The sequence below is a fragment of the Anas platyrhynchos genome, chromosome 2 (assembly GCF_047663525.1).
Source record: "Anas platyrhynchos isolate ZD024472 breed Pekin duck chromosome 2, IASCAAS_PekinDuck_T2T, whole genome shotgun sequence".
NCBI lineage: Eukaryota > Metazoa > Chordata > Aves > Anseriformes > Anatidae > Anas > Anas platyrhynchos.
In genome coordinates this window covers 156,318,045-156,335,407 of record NC_092588.1, presented here as the reverse complement: position 1 = coordinate 156,335,407, position 17,363 = coordinate 156,318,045, and the positions used below count along the sequence as shown (strand labels likewise).

The 17,363-nt window shown below is 41.5% G+C and overlaps 1 protein-coding gene across 1 annotated transcript in view; it reads right to left on the bottom strand.

Moving 5' to 3' along the window:
- LOC101790354 (vasoactive intestinal polypeptide receptor) overlaps positions 1-17,363 on the bottom strand; it is a 114,534-nt gene that overhangs the window by 15,232 nt on the left and 81,939 nt on the right. Inside the window, exons 7-9 of the mRNA XM_005023238.5 lie at positions 7,554-7,707; positions 5,449-5,509; positions 2,966-3,035 (exon numbers count right to left, since the gene is read on the bottom strand). Coding sequence (XP_005023295.1) covers positions 2,966-3,035; positions 5,449-5,509; positions 7,554-7,707 — 285 coding nt within the window. The remainder of the gene's footprint in view (positions 1-2,965; positions 3,036-5,448; positions 5,510-7,553; positions 7,708-17,363) is intronic.

The following is a 17,363-nucleotide window of genomic DNA, read 5'->3' as shown; positions in this document are numbered from 1 at the left end:
GGACGGGGAGAAAGGAAACACAAAAAGAAGTAAGAATTATGCTCCTGCAGTATTATTCTCCAGTGAAAAGAGATGATTATTAAAGGGGATTCCTTTCACTGCAATATTTTTGCCATGGAGCAAGCCGTTGTTAACAAGCCATGAGCAGAGAACCCCACTCTAGGAGCACATAGTTAACCGACATAGGATGGCAGCCATCTTGGGCCTGACATCAGCCTGCTTGGGACTTTGTGTCATATATCCCAAGTATGATGATGTCAAACCCATAGAGCACAGCTATGCACGACGTCCTGCTGCGCGGGGGAGCGCCGACGACAGGGTGGGAAAAGAGCCTTGGGAGTTAGCGGAGCGACGAACGTCAAAGCCCTCAGGAGACGGTGACATGGGACCGGCTGCTGAGCATGTCAAAGACTGAGGCGGAAAGCCAAAGAAACCAAAACAAAACACAAAGCAGGATCCACTTAAGCAGGCCTCTTCTCAATGCTACTAGGCATTTCTTCTCTGGAGAGAAGTCAGAGACCTTGTATAGCAACAGAAATACCTCACCAACACAGTGGTGGAAAACGTTATCTTCTACAAGGTTAGACCACACGAATCCAGCTAATACCTAGCTTTTAGATGGTGCTTTTCACTTAAAAATCTCAGACTGCTCCATTAACATACTCAAACAATGCTAATCTTACTTTATAAACAAGGCGTAGAGCTAGTAGATGGCAAGAGTTGAATGAAGATCTACTTGCTTCTAAAGTCCTATCCCTTGAACCATGCTGTTGTTATATACATATACAAAAGTGATTCTGGATTTCTGTGGACTTGGTTCAGTTCTAGTTTGGCAAACAACCTCTTTCTTTATCCTTCCATGTTTAGTGAAGGCACATATAATTCTGATTTTTAGAGATTTCAAGGCTGGTAGGTGTTGTGTTAACCAGCCAATTTTATTTTCTGCAAAAAAACAAATTGTGACATTTCCCCTAGCAATTCCTACATTTATCTCAACAACAGGTGAATAAAGTAGATTAAAGTATCTCTCATTTAGACAATCACTCTTTTTTTTTAGAAGTTTATGAGTGATTGAAATTAATTGTATTTCTTTGTTATGATGCATTACTTAATGATTTTTTATCTATCCCATGCCATTTATTATAGTTTCTGTTCATATTTATTTGTTTATAAAATGGTTTGCATCTGACTTGATGGCAAGTAAAATTTATCAGTTCAAAACAGAATTACTTAGATCAATTACTCTAATGAACATTGATAGCACACAAGTTGCAGCACTGCAGGTAGGATTGGAACTGCTTCCCAGTTTCCTGTCGTATATTAAATATTGACTGTGTTGGCTTGTTGTGGCTAAGAGTAAACATGGAGAAAGAAATAGGGCAGTTATAAGCAGGTGGGGTGTGACTTGAAGGTTTAGTATGGCCTTAGCATTGCATGGTAGAAGATACAGCTATCAGGCAACTGGAGAAGTTGTTCAGCATATTTTTCAACTTAGAATACAATTAAAGGCACTTGACCCATTCCCAGTGCTTAATATCTTTAGGTTGGACAGATTTTTCTAACTTTTAACTTATACATATGTATTTCTTCCTTCAGTTGAGGTCTATGCTTTATTTCAGTTGACATGCAGAAAATGTTGCATTCCTCCCTGCAGAAACCTGCTATTCATCAGATAGCTGTTATCATGGCCTTCCTTTGTGACAGATTTATATGATATCTGCAAAAGTAAAATCAGAAATTGCTGGGTAGACTTTGTTTGGTAATGAGGAAATGATTTACTGACAAAAAGAAAACATAGAATCATTGATCCTAGGAGAATAGGGCGTGTTTCTTTACCAAAAGGTTATCTTGGGGAAGGGAAAACACTATTTTATCTTTCTATGGTGACATAAATATTTTGAGACATGTCATTAAGTATTTTATTTCTTTTCAGTAAGGTGAATAGAGTAAAAAGTAATTATTCAAACTGCTTCAGTTTGGAATCTCTGTATGACAAATGCTACAGAAAAGGTCTCTGTGCAGAGCACGTAATATATGTGGAATAAGAAGAATGTAAGTCTAAGAAAAGATTTCAGTTTAAAAAGAGACACATTTAGTTTGATTTCTGTTGTACTCTTTTTCTTCCCTTCCCACACATTTTTCTTGATTTGAGAAAACTCAAAGCTAAGTTTAACTCAAGTTCATTTGATTTCAAGCTTTGGCTCGATACCTAACATAAGAAACACATAATAGTCAACAAGGATGGAAGTACTCAGAGTTCCTTAGAAGTGTCATGGTTTCTGTGGTCAGAATTGATCATATCCAGAGAAGCAGGGAGTGAGGCATTTTTGCTGATCTGTATGGAAATCAGCCAAGCTTCTCAAGAACTTTAAAAACACATAGCTGGAATCCAACTTTGTATTGGATGCTATTACAAGAGGCAAATACCTGGAGGATTTCATCTAACTTCTTTTTAGCTAGGTAGAAATTTAGGGTAGGACTCACCCCATGTTACTTTATAGTGTCGACACCTACAACTGAACAAGTCACCCTGGGTTCTGCATATGGTGAGCTCAGAGAACAAAAACATTAATGGCAAAATTCATCTGATCTAATTTAGACATATATTGATTCATTACACAAAATGAGTCTTTCTGGGTTTTTAAGCACGTTCCTTGATCTCCTCTGGCTGCAAATTCCCATGGCTACTGCACCAGAATGCCCAGAGCAACCAGATGAGATGGAGCTGGTCTGAGTTAAGTGAGCTCCACTTTGGATGCCCCAACACTCAAGCTCTTCCTGCAGTCAATGGTTAATGGCAAAGATGTTTATCCAAAAGGTGAGCTTCCTTATCCTAAGACAGATATTCAATATACATCACAGCGTCAGTGCCTTTTCTTTGGATTTTTACAGAACACTTCTCAACACGTTTCCACCCCCCCACTTAGTATTAAAGATTTCTTTGCAGAATGTGTTGATACTTTACCAAAATAGACACCAAAATAGGAGCTTTAATGATCCACCAGAAGGGGGATTCTATTATTTCCTCCCAGCACCTAAAAACAAAAAGAAAAAAAATCAGACTTAAAATGTCAGGAAAAGCAAACAAGCAGCTGTGTAACCTTCTCAGGTAATTTGTTTCCCTAAATGCTGAAGTTGGCTGTGACAGGTTATATGAAAAGCACTAAACCTGGCGTGCACGATCTGGGAAGGGCTGACAACTTACTTTGTAGTGGCTTTGAGCACTGGTAGGTAGCATTTGCCCAGATATAATGCTGTGAGAACTTCACTCCTTGGTAATGGAATGGGCTGGAAGATGTTATGTTGGGGTGATAGTGGGGGAGGGCGGATATTTGCTTAATTTCGCCTGCACTGAGGTTTCCTCCAAGGAAGAGTTACCAAAATCACAGATTAGTAAGGCCTCTAATGCTATCCACAATCATGGATAGGGATTTCCTTAAGCACTGATTAGTCAGCACCGTCAGGAAAAATAAAATAAAAATCCCCTTTTGAAAAAGATGACAGAAGGCATATGGTGGGATTTGTCTGACTAAATCTAGCTGGCTGCATCTGAGCTATGGATCTAGTCAGACATGTCCATAAGATCCAGGGTGCAATTTACCTCCTCCTGAATCAGAATGGTCTGCAAACCACACCACTCACCTAGGTCATCTGGAACTGTATTTAAAGGCAACAAGGAAAAAACAAACTAGGAATAAATTAGAAATGACTAATGCAGCTAGGAACACATTTTTGTGCAGTCCTCAAAACAGTCAGGTGATTAAGGGAACATTTTCAGGAGAGCATTCATGAAAATTGGTCTGCATTCATGTTTGAAATAAATTGTTGGAACCCATTATAGACAGTTTTGGCTGGATTCAGCTCATCTAACTCAAAATGCTGACAGAGCAAGTAATGGTAGATGGAGAGACTCACATTTAGGGCACGGTTCCTGAGACCTATTTTAAGCATCACCTTTAGGTTGAGAAAAATTACTGAAGAACTACCCTCCATGGACCACACCGGCTAAATCTCTACTGGCTATTAAAGGAGGCTAGAGTGAATTGCTCAGATACAGATATTTATACTTAGTCAGGTGCACACTGCCCTTTCATTTAGAATTAAAGTGGCCTTAATTATGTCTAGTGCACTTCATTTTTAAAATAAATTCAGGCAGTCTGAATGAAGGTCACTTTACTTTGGAGTTAGAATGTTTCAATAGAGGCTTAATGCTGTTTAACAAATCTTACATAATTAGGTTTTATTTAATCTAGGTTAATTTCTTGTAATTTTTCTCTGTAGGTCATTTTAATATAAAAAAAAATCTACATTAGGTATTAAAATATCCTGTAAATTCACACTCTGTTTTACTTGGTGCAAAAATGTAGCACTTTAAAGCCTCCAGAAAATGCAAAGCAGTCTGTATTTTTATTAAAAATTGCTGGAGCTGAGTGGGAATATATAGTAAGAAGAATTGGTAGTCAGAGTGGTTAAATCCTTAGGTCTCTTTCTCATTTTACAGGGTATTTATTAACGCAGTAAATAAGGTCAGTTTTATGCATATAGAATGAAATCTTAAAAGAATTCAGTAGCCCTAAGGAAATGTGTTAGCATGACTATACATCAAAAACGCAATGAGAAATCTGAGCTGCTTCTCTGACTGAAATAAGGACAAATCAGGACACATTTGGAGAGAGAGAATGCAAGGGAGAAAATGGAGTTAACCATATGCTGTAAATGCAAGATGCCAGTGTATGCACAGTGAGTACATAATGAGCACCTGATTCTGTAACTCTCCGGAGTGTTTTCTCATAAAAGCATTTCAAATTACTCTGGTTTGACTGCTTGAGTCAAAGCATGAGGGAGGGCTGCAAGATCAGATCCTGTTTACTTGCATGTCTCCTTGGGTAGCTCAAATATCTGTCTCATTTACTTATCTGTATTCTATCTATTTCATATATAAAGTATCAAAGGCAGTTGTTAGGTTAAAGAGGATGAAGAACAGATCCCAAGATTTGTCTGGAGAAAAAAAAAAAAAAAAGAAGCAAGAGATTTTAAAGCTGTTCTATGGGAGGAAAAAAGGTGTGTTTATTAAGTTTGTGCTGTGCTAGTGTATGTAGGGTCAGTTCTGCAGGATGTCAAGGGCTGCTCTGAGTGTGGGGCAGCTGCTAAACTTGTGCACCAAATGGGACCATTGGGGGCTGGCCACAAATTCTCTGCAAATATCCTCATCATCAGACCGGGAAGCAAAAAGAGTAAGCCTAAGTTCATGTAACTGCGTGTCTTCACGGAGGTCTGGGAGAATGTCCTGGTGTGTGGTGGCAGGGCAAAGAAAGCCTCTGCTCTGACTGCCTTTGGGGTTACAGAAGGATGTCTGGATTTCTACAACTTCAGGCATTTTATTGGCCTTCCTTGGAGATTAAGGAAGGAAGAATTATACAGAAAAGAGAATTGAGTCCACAGGCTTACCCAACGTTGAAAAAGTAAATCTTCACAATAGTCCAAGCAGTGATGAACACGGAGGGGGCACCTGGAGAGAGAAGAGATGACGCTACTGTTACAAATCATTGTTCACATTTTGAAGGCTGCTCTCCCCCACACTCCCTCTCTCCTGAGTGACTGATGTGATGCCTTCCCTTAACAGTGGGCAAATGTTTCGTGCTATCCGTGCTCACGTGCCTAGCACACAACATTCTGCCTTTCTCTCCCACTGGCCAGGCGGCTTTCCTGTAAATTACTCCCTATCTGATTTATCATGCCATTGCAAAGCCAAACACAAACAAATAAATAAACAAAAGCAACAAAAATGGTGATGGTGAAACACAAGGAGCAGGAATCACTTTAGACTTCCAGTGTGGACACCAGTAACTAAGCCAGTCACCACATTAGCATCAGTGGAGAGAAACATGCAGTTTTAAGACAGAGACCTTCTGAGCTACTTTAGATGTTTCCTTTAGGGCAAGGAGTATTACTTTGGACTCCCTGACTGTGTTGCCTGAATCTCCATTATCAAGGGAGCCTGCACTGACAAGTTCACATGGAGATGACAGCAGCTGGCCATATGAACCTGCCTTCTCTCCTCACCCCATAATCTTCTCCCTGACTAAGGTGGTCCTGTTCCATCCTTGCGGTCCCTCTTTCCTCTTTGATTAGATTTAGATTGGAAATATGCCAGGAAGGAACATCTCTGTTTTGTGTTAGTCACAGTATTGTACATTGTGTATTACTAGTGATTTGCAAATGCAAACAGAACTGCAATGAGTGTGTCCAAATCATTAATTCTTGCATGATCCATTTCAGACACATCACTGATGCTCTTGCAAATGATGGATGACTGAAAGGCCAAAAATCCTTCAAGCACCTATCATTTCCTTGAATTCCCTTTCCTTACCCTAGCAACCTCTGAACATATTACCAATGCAAGACATTTCCTTTAAAATCATACATTTTTCCTTAAAATCTTTCAGCTGTACTGTTCCAAAAGGAAGAGTATCTATGTGCAAGGCAGGTTTAAAGAAGGTCTAACCTGATTAACTGCATCCGAAACAAGGCCTGCTAACATCACCTCTTCTTATGCTTATAGTGTGGAGAGTCGTCTCCCTTCTGCAGTGTGAACCCAAGCGTAACTCCTGTCACTTTCAATGGAAGTTACTCTATGGCTAACTGCTCAAATCCTGAGTCCAGGCATACCCCCGTAGATGACAGAAATGATTTTTTTTTTTCATTTCCTTTCAAGATTACTCCCTGCTCTAATTATTTCCCAGTTTCAGCTATTGAGAACATGGAATAGAAAGCCATTTTTGCTTTATACATAAAACTTCATCTAAGTGGCTTATGGAAAAGAGATCTATTTCCTCTTCAGAGAATGGAGTTGATTTAGTAAGATTAATTTGTGTAAGTTTGCAGTTCAACTCTGGGCAACTTTGTAAGGAGTTTCATTTTGCCTTCCTCAGCATTATTTTATTTTATTTTATTTTATTTTATTTTATTTTATTTTATTTTATTTTATTTTATTTTATTTATTTTATTTTATTTTTGTGTGTGAGACTAGATTCACATTAAAGCTGGAGAAATGCTGAATGCAGTGAGCAGAAGGTTATCACCTTTAGCACACAGGTGTTGATCTCAGGATAGCTACCTAGCTTGAATTCATTAAGACAAGGAGAGCAAGGGACTGCAGAGTCAGGTTCAGTCCAGGAGTCCTGCTTAGTTGAGACCCCCCTTTACAATCTGAGGTCAGTGCATGATACAGCCTTGGGACCCCAGCCAGGATCAGGTGGGAACAACTCACTCTAAAGGTGATGAGGAGTCAACAGTCGTGCAAGTTGCTGAGGTGGCCAAGTCTCAATGAACCTAGCACAAACTGAGCTCTGAAATACCTTTGAAGATTTAGGCTAATACTGGTAAACTCCTCCAGTCACTCAGTCTTGCTCCTGTCTGTACTGAATTCTAGCTTACAATGTAACATATGGGACATCTCTGCCCCCCTGAACCTCCAGGTCTGGGGATTAAAATGCTGTTAAAAATGCCTGCCCAGATCACCTCCTGGAATTCAGGTTTGAGAAGATGCGTACCCCAGCCAATCAAGATGTACCACCAGAAGTACTTCCTCTCCGAAAAGAAGGAGATGACCAGCAGGGTGTGAAGATACAGCCCTTCCACCAGGAGCCAGAAGAAGTTGGCCATGACACAGTATTGGAAGAAAACCATCATGGCCTTGCAGCCTACCTGGAAGAGAAGAAAAAAAATGAGTGGTGAGCTGCAGCATGTTTCCGTAGCAAAAAAACACCAAATTAGCAGTAGACATCTGTGTAGGGAGCGCATCCTCCAGTGAGCCAGCATCTCTGAGCACTGTTGGACTGTGTGAGCCTGGAGATAGAAGCACTCAAGCCTGGTAACCCTGTTAAGCTGTGACCATGATCCCTACCAGCATGGTGCTTCTCTCTGTAGGGTTTGGGTCTGGGGAGCTGGCTTAGTGGCAGAGTGGACACTGGAAGGTCTTGCCCTGATGTGCAGTTACCGGCCCCTCTGCTGGGCTGGGCTTGTGGGGCTGAGCTGTGAGGCAAACCATTGCCCTAGTTCAGAAGAACCCTCCAAAAAGGAGTTACTTTGAACTGAGACCAACCCAGGGACTGGTTTATGGTGCAGCCTATAAACTCTTGATTCTGTGCAATGGAGGTGATCTGCACTGGAGGGGAAACAAGAAGTGGGATTTTTTTTTTTTAATGCTGCTTTTGCTACCAGAGTCAGTGTCCTGATGAACAACATCTTGAGTGACTTTGGCATCACGGTCCCCCAACCATTCTCAATGGGGCTTGCTTAACTGCCTCCCTGAACCCAAAGAAAAAAAGGCTCTGACTTGAACAAACTGACTGCCCAGGATAAAAATAATAAAAACAGCAACAACAGTAAACGAATTTGCCCTTGAAAGCAAAGTCCAATTATAATCACTCTGTGGCCTGGAAGATATTGCAAAAACTGAAGGGGTCTGAGACAGGGGTTTGAAGAAAGTCAAGTCTACAAAGGGCTATGAATGCTCAGTAAAGAAAAGATCCGTGACACATCTTTTTTAAATAAATAAAAGGATAAGGAGACAAAAGAGGGTAAACACTAATGAGCATGGACAGATTTGATTGCATTGGAAGGGGAGAGTTGAAAAGGGAAAGAGGATTATTTTTCTTCGGAAAATGAATAATTAAACGCTGCAACTTGCTGCGAAGATTTCACTGCAGCACAGAAGTAGGATGATTTACAGGCAGTGGGAACAGTCAGCTTACAAATGGAAAAAAAAAAAAAAAAAAGTGAATGGGAAATTTCTGTCTGGCACTCAGTGTGAAAACTGCTGCAAAACACCTAAAGGTAAAAGTCAGATGCCCCAAGAGGTATGGGATCCCTGGCCATTGCCCCAGCAGCTCATGGATGCAGGTCCACAGATGGGTCCTTATTCCCTACAGATTTACAGGGAAGCATTGGTTGCATCATTACACATAGCCATGTTATCTAAACATCCTTGAGATGCTGATTCAGCTGGCTTCACTGAGTCTGCTTGGGTTATGCCCTGCTCTTGTTGGGACGAGGGCATGAGGACCAGGCTCACAGCACTCCCTGGTTAGCAGCCTGCCCTTGCTGCTCTGCGTGTGCACGATGGAGAATTTACAGTAGTAATTGATTTGCACCAGTGACAAGCTCATACATCCTCCTGCTCACCTCTCCTGCTGAAAACAGTTGCTATGAAACCCACCAGTTAAAAAAGAAGCGTAGAAAATGTTTTCTCGGTGCAACATGTTTTGGAGAAAGACTTTTCCCCGCTGATCACTCAAAATTAATTCAACCCTCTCCTAGCACCCGCCAGTATGTCATGCTGGGGGATCCTCACGGGCTCCTGCTAATCAATTTATATGCACTTCAGCTCCCCTCTGTGAGGCAGATGGCATAAACAGAGACTTGCTGCAGGGTGGCAGTGGGGGAAGGTGGAGGCAGAGCAGGCACTTCACTCCCAGGCAGTGAAGGTGACAGGGAGCTGAGCTGACAAGGGCTCAGGATGTGGCATCCTCCCCCCTGTGGCATCCCTGTGCTCTTCGTTTCTCCCTGCCTCTGTGTGCATATGGCTGTGTGACACTGACACACCTCATTTCTTTTGCCTGAAGCCTTGGTGTGTCTGCAGCCAGTGGGGATTTGCTGGTGTGAGTGTGCTCAGCAGTGTTTGGCCCTAATTCAGCAGCTTGCAGGTGAGATGTGAGGTTTAAGGGAGCAAACTTCGTGCACCACGCTCCTCAAGTATGAATTTGCTTTGGGGAATTAATTTTTGGGGAATCCTTTCTGGATGGCTGTGTTGGAGCTCCAGCAGAGTCCTGTGACTGGAGCATGCCACAAGGGGCTGGGATGGTCTACAGAATCGGGAAAGACACCTCACAAAAAATGTGTGTGATTTTTTGTGTAAGAGAGGCTTTCTGACAGAAATCCCCAACTTGAGTTTGCAGAACTACTGCTGTCACAGAGAGGAAACTGCACTGAACTCTGCAGCAGCATTTGCCCCATGTAAGGGTGCCCGGATCCATCACCTCTTCCCCCCTGACCAATGGCAGCTACTTTTGTGGTAGTCTCTGGCCTTCACCTCCTTCCCTAACACAGCACTGGTGCCTTGTTACAGCCTTGAGGCAAATTACAAACATGGGCAACAGCTGTTTTTTCTCAACTCCTTTCCTAAGGGGGCTGTAGCTTTGCAATTCTCTGATCTGTGTTGCGAGATATTGGGCTATTTGAGCAGTTGCTACCACCCCAGGCATTTTTTGCTTTACCTGGAGAAAAGATATTTTTATGCATCAATGCGAGCACACGGCAATAATGTTTTGCAGCCTGGAATCCCCTGTGACACAGGATTGTCCTGCCCCGGAACAGTTTTGGATGCACTGGCATGGACCAAGCTCATCTGGCTGCCTACAGTGAAGCTCTAATGCTAACTCATGGTACTTATGGTACTTCCTTGCTGCCTGGGTTTCTTTCTACCTTTACGTAATGGGTATGATTAAACGAGACCATCTATTTCGCAGAGAGATGCAGTTTCACTGTTGACTGCAGTGTTGTTCTTCCCTTGAATCCTTCTTGACAGCTCTGTGACACATTCAGAAATCAGTCCTTCCTGGCTTTTGAGAGACCTCTTCATTATTACATGCAGCACCTGGTAATGGGTCTCTGCCTTTCTCATCAGCTGTATTCAGCCTCACAATGGCTGTTACAATGCTGGGAAACAAAATCCGTGTTTACCAAAGAGGCTTTACCCTTTCAATGACAGGCACTAGGCAGACATGAGCTATAACATCTCACAGATGATTTTTTTCATTAAAGATCAGACCTCACAACATGTCAGTGTTGAAAGACCAATACAGGTTATGTTTAGAAAAGGCATTTCAGCAGGAAAAGCAGCATTACAACACTTTTTTTTTTTTTCCTTCTACTTTTCCTTCCACTACCTCACTTGCAAAAACTTATTTCCCTGTCTTTCTCCAGGCAGCTTGTCCTGCTTGCGTCCATTCAAGACATTGCAGTGAGATGATCTTCCCTGGCTTTGCTGATGTGATATCTACCCAACTGGCTCCTCTCTGCTTTCCATCTTTGGGACTGCATTAGACATGGGATATTTGCTTTTCCCATGAAGGTCCCCTTTCTTTCCACGTGTGCTACTAGCCACTATCTGTGGAGACTGATTCTGCCTCCAGCTAAGGAGAGATGGAAACCTCTTAACCCCAGACAGGCACATTTGTGCTTCTCTTTAAATTCATCATAGGCAATAAGAAAATTTCATTTTAATTGCTACAGAAGTTTACTTAAGGATGAGATGAGGCATGCCTTAGAACTATTGCATGGGCCTCCCTTGCTTTATTGTGGCCAACCATCTATGTTGGACTCTTTAACTGAGGACTATCTGAAAAAGAGAAACTTTGCAAAATTTGGCTGCTTATCAGTAAGCTGCTTATGACATCGTAGGCACTGTCACATATTTTGTTGGGCTTCCAGCTGCTGCTCCAGAAGGATGGAGAACTACAGGCTCTGTATCACTTTCCTGTGTGCTGTGTGATGGGACAGTGATATTATTTGGATATTCACAGGCATTCTAAAGGGTATGAGATTTCCATTGTCAGATGGCAGATGTCTGCCCATTATGGAGAATCCTTAAAGGTGCTGAGCTAGCAAGTAATGGAAAAATCTTATTTATTGCAGTGCTGAATGTCCTGAAGTACACTAGAAAGAAAGGCTAGTCTCCTCAAATTTAAACACATCTTTGGTCACATCTTTTATTATTATTATTATTATTATTATTATTATTATTATTATTATTATTATTATTATTATTATTATTTCTATTATGAACACATCCTTTTTCTATTATTTTTCATGTTAGTTGTGCAAAACACATGCAAAATGCTGTCTTGCTGATCATGGAGTGTTTAGCATTTAGCTCATATATGGGTGTGAATGTCTGCTTTCTGGATAGGAAACAGGCTCATGGCTTTCAAAGCAATGAGTCCATGTCATGCTGGGCATTTATTACCCTCCTAGACAGAGCTGCTCTGAGATAGCACTGATTTAGACACGGAGAAGTGTAATGGTCTAAAAGCTAAAAAAGGAATAGAGAAAGTAGAAGAGATTGCATTTGCTTTGAAAGAGAACATATTACAGTCATTTTAAGGAAAATATTTAATGGGCTTTTGAACTTAGGGATGTAGCCTGTCCTTCCAAAAAAGAAGGGGTGAGGAGAGATGAAGCACATGAGTGTTTAGACTGCTGGTGTGACTCAAATAAATATATTTAGTTGAGAAGCTGGGCAAAAAATTTAGGATTCAAAAATTCAAAGCTTACTGTAATGATGGTAAAACATCAGAGTTACTCACAGTCAGAACAGAGTTCATGTGCTACAGTAACTGCAAAGACCACAGCCCACTTTGTCAAGTCACAGGAAAAAAACACTCAAGACACAACCAGGCTTTCTGAGAGAGGGGTAAAGAGAAAGGGCATAAGGGTGGAAAAAAACAAGGCAGAGCAATGACCACAGGCTACCAGGCTCTGTACCGCACCTAGCAGCTTTTTGCTTTAATGTTAGACCTGAGACAAAAAAAAACCACAAAACATTTTTGTTGAAAAACTGATGTAGTGACTAGCTGACCTACCTAGAGAAATGCAGTCCAGATAAAGGGGGCAGTGATTAACACAGATCTGAACCTGTTGCATTAAAGACACATATATCCTACTCATCAGAGATAATAACTCTGCTCAGGGTACCTCTGATCGTTATTAACTGCTAAGTGCTGGCAATCTTGACCAGCTGGTCAAGATTTCTCTAGCTCAGTCCAAGTAGCTTAGTTGGACAGGAGTTAATCTGAGGAGGATGAGGTTTTGAAGGAGGTACACACACAATATACAAATGTGCATGCAGCAGCCTCCCGTGAATGCAACAAAACTTTACAAAAAAATAAGTCAGGTAACTAAAGATACACTGCTGTGCACCAGAGATCATCACTGCACAAGCACAAGTCTCTCTTGGCTTCTCTTCCAGGGATATGGTGTGCTACAGGTTTAGGATTGAGGTTAGAGAAAGATCTAAATCCAGTTAAGTGCAAAGGTGCAGCACAACGATTGATCATTCTCCTACCCCACATGCTACAGATGGCCTGGGGTGATGTAAATGGTCTGCCTGAGTCTCATCACCCCAGGCACTGGCCTCCCCATCACGAGACCTGACCTGACCTCCCCATGGTCATGCATGTATGACCATGTCCCTGCATGGATGTGACCCCTGTGCATCCTCTGTGTCCTTGCACCTTCAAACTCTGCATCCTGATGACAGCTTGAGGGGTTTGTGGCAGGACACCAAGATATATTTAAGTCACCTTAAAGATATATTTAAGTCACCATATGCAATCCTGGGCAATGCCGCAGCTCCCAGCATTATTTATGAAATTGGAACATTGCCTTCAGCCCAGTCCCTAGTGCCTTTGGCAAAAGTATGGGCTCAGATTGATTGCAATTAATCATGAAATGTGGAGGCCTCTAAATCTCCTTTAAGGTACTTGGGTCCTTTTACCTGGGCTACCACCACTGAAGCAGAATTAAGAGATTTATACAGAGATTTCTGCCGGTCTCTTCAACAGGAGACAGATGAAAACTCATTTTCTCAGTGATAGATTTATCCAGCACTTTTCTTTTATGTTGCCCAGAAGACATGACCTGTCCGAAAGGCTAGTTGTTGAGTGACTCATGCTGAATTTGCCCACAGCAACAGCTGCTCTTCTCCCCAGCCTGGTCAAGGAGGCTTCCTCGATGTTATTTAAAAGCTTTTTATAGATCCCAGTTGTGATCCTGTTTCAAAAGTATGTCTGGAAAATGGGTAGCACAGAGCAACACCACCTTCTTTGTTGATGCTGAATTTTGGGTCTCCAGACACAGGAATGGCCTTGCCCTACATCTCCATAACTACAGTGCCATTTTAGTCTTAATCATAACTAAACACAGGAGTCTTGAACTGATTCCTGCCCCATATGCCCAAATCAGACTGAATCCCATCCCAGCTCTTCTTCTTTTGAGATGTCCACCTCAGCTAAGGCAACATGTAATTTGTAACAAAGATGTAACAACCACATAGTTGCTCTGCTTGTTTGATTGTACAATATGATTAGTTCCTCATCTCACTATCATCTGGACACTGGAATTCATACAGCTATCCAATTACCAATTGTTTTACGACCTAAATATTGTATGCCACTATCCGTAGCTCTGCATGGCCCACTAAATTCTGTGCATGTTGCATGGAAATGGCAGGATAGACTTAGTTTCCAAATACATGCTTTTGTTTTTCACAGGGTACTTCTCTCTGCTTTAAATTTTCCTTTTATGAGGTTGGTTACTTTCCAAGACAAAAATATGCTGATAGGAATAGATACACTTTACAGGTCTAGGTATTACTGCCTCTGTTAAGAAAGGAAAGGTGAAGGTGATGTTCAGTGAGCTTTTCATTTAGGAAGGTGGTTATTCCATAGTGACTTGATCCTGGCTTAGACCTCTCATGAGGATTTGGCAAAGATGCAACGTTGTATCTTTAAAGCCTACACCTATTTCTTGTCTCATTTCCATGCGTAAGGCTACTGGCTTTTATATATTTTCACTACTTAGTTGGCTTTGACAGAAAAATGGAAGAGCATGCCTCATCCAAGGTCCTAAAGGAGGAACTGCAGTAGAGAAGACATTTCCAGAAGTTGATTTGGCAAACTGAAAGTGTGAATACCAATTGTTATCTCAGCCTTCTGCTGCTGTGTCTAGTCTTCTTCAGAGACAATTAGGGTGATGGTTTGACCCTACAGAGGCCAATGGCAAAGCCCCTGCTGACTTCAACAGGGCTTCATGCTGGAGGCCTAATTTACAGAAATTCTGCGTGACGTCAATGGGAATTGTTGACAGAAATAAAACAGTTTCTTACTGGGTGATTCTGTTTCTCCAAAAATGAGCACCTAGGTCAAGCCAATTTGCTTAGCCACAAAAAATAAAAGGAAAAGAAATTGCTAACTTACCCCTGGCACGCTCCTGCTTTTGTGTAACAACAGAAAAATAAAACAAATTAAATACACAAACAAACAAGACAGGCTGGCACAAAGCCACTGCTTATTTCTTCCCTCACTTTAATTGCAGCTGCAGACTAGAATCAAACAGGTAATCAAATAAAAAAAGACCCGCAATGTTTGTGTTCTACCATGAAAGGGAAGCAAGATCTATTCAAAGAAAACTTCTCCTAAGCCACTTGGGTGTATTTCACTCCTTTCTTCCTCCCCTGTCATGGAGTCTGACAAGCAAGCAATCTTAAATGCTAAATTGCTACATTAGTGGGTGGCTCTGCAAGCTTTCGTGGGAGATGCATGGAAATTTTGGGTGTTGAGTCCTAGCACTGTCTATGTGTAAAGAAGTTTGATGAAGGAAATTCTTAAAATGTCATCTCGATAGAGATGATGTGGCTTCTGATTGGAGCTTGTAACCTTTAGTTTGTGAGGACCTAAACTGTCAAGTTTAAAGCCTTGGTTAAAGCAAATTTTCATCTTTCAGGAATTAAAATAAAGAAAAAAATGTCTTTAGAGACCTTCATTAGAATAATAATTTTACATCTTGATAACAGATTCTTCAGCTCTTGCTGCCCTAGCAGATTCAATTGTAAGTCATCCCTATGCAATGTACGGCAGACAGATCAATGTATCTGAATTCAGAGAGGGCTCATGATAACCATCTATCTCAGACACAGGAATAATAGACCTCAAACACGGATTTTCCCTGTTAACATGCTGCTTTGCAACACCGGTACCCCAGAAACATTATGTGGGAGTGCTCTTAAGCCTTAGCAATAGCAAATTAATTCAATTTATCTTAACCTTCTTTCCTCTAGGTCACAATGCATTACATTTTCATGCACCCATCTTTGCCTAAGAGCACACACTGGAATACTTACTGAATGTCAGCTGTCACAGGGCAATTTATTAAGCCATTATAACCTGGATTTGTGTGTAAGCTTGTTGATTTGTCACTGCCTTCACAAAACAGAAATGCTATTTCTAGACTGATGAGCTGTGCCACACAGCAATATGCATGCACACGCACACACTGCTTCAGCAAGCTAAGTCTTCCTGGCTTCCAGTATGACAGTGGAAGGATGTTCATATCGGAAGGAAGACATCGGGCTCAATCTCCATGTCTCTTTCCTCTGCCCTTACTTCCACTTGTGCTGGCTGGGCTGGGCCAGGACTGAGCCTGGGTAGGGTATTATTTCTCTGGATAGAGTATCATTGCTCTAGCAATAGCCAAATGCATATGGGCCCCAAAGTCCCCTAAGGTAACCTTGTCTTTTTGTGGTGCTTCACATCTTTAATGCAAATTGAAAGCTAGTTGAAAATGGTAAGGTATTTAAAAGTCTCTCTCTGCTAATACAGAAATTACATAAAACAACCTCTACTTTATGTGCTTCCAACCCAGCAAAGCACAGAGGGTCAGATCCTCAACTGGCAGAAACCTTGCAAACTCTGCTAAAACAAATGGAGCTATACTCATTTACTCCAACTAAAAAATGTGGTCCACGTGACTACATTTTATGCCTAGCCCACTTCCCACGGAGGCCTCCTCAAACACAACACTATCTATTCAATTCCATAGGCAGCTCTTATGTCTGCTGTACCTCACATAAGAAGCAAGTTTAAGCCCCGTGACTGCAATCCTCACGGCTATTTAAGCATTTCTCTTCGTCTGACTTTAACAAGGGTTATGTAACTGACAGCCTTGAGGGCCTGGACCTTTCTATTTTGTCTCTTAGGAATATTGGTTTGATTTTATTTTTTTTTTGGAGGGGAGGGGAAGTTGGTCTTGTGAATATTTGTAAGATGTTGATTAGTTCTAGATGGTCTAGCCTCTGTGTCAGATGACTCAGAGTTGAGCTTAAACATAAAAATAGAATTGTCTTGGTAAATGGGGTAACTGTCCTTATTTCACGCTCATCAGCTGAAGAATGATAACGGCACTTCTGAACACATCTTCAGTAATAAGGCAAGTGAACCACAAGTCAGCAGCTAAAGGAAGAAGTTGGTCAGAGTTTTAATAATGTCCTTCTCCACATCTGCCCCATGTTCTCTTGTCGTTCTGCATTGCTCTAAGGTGCCAGCACATGACTGGGACATTGCAGTGTCAGGTGAGATAAAGTCACTTTTTCAAAGGAAGTTCCTGCTTCAGAGCTCTCCCACAGTCTAACTTGCTACCTTCACGCCTGGGTTATTTCCAAGAGCAAAGGAGAAAGGTAAGGGTTAACTCATCCAAGTAAAACAATGTAAAACCATGTTAGAGCTTGGTCTGCAAGGTCTAGACCC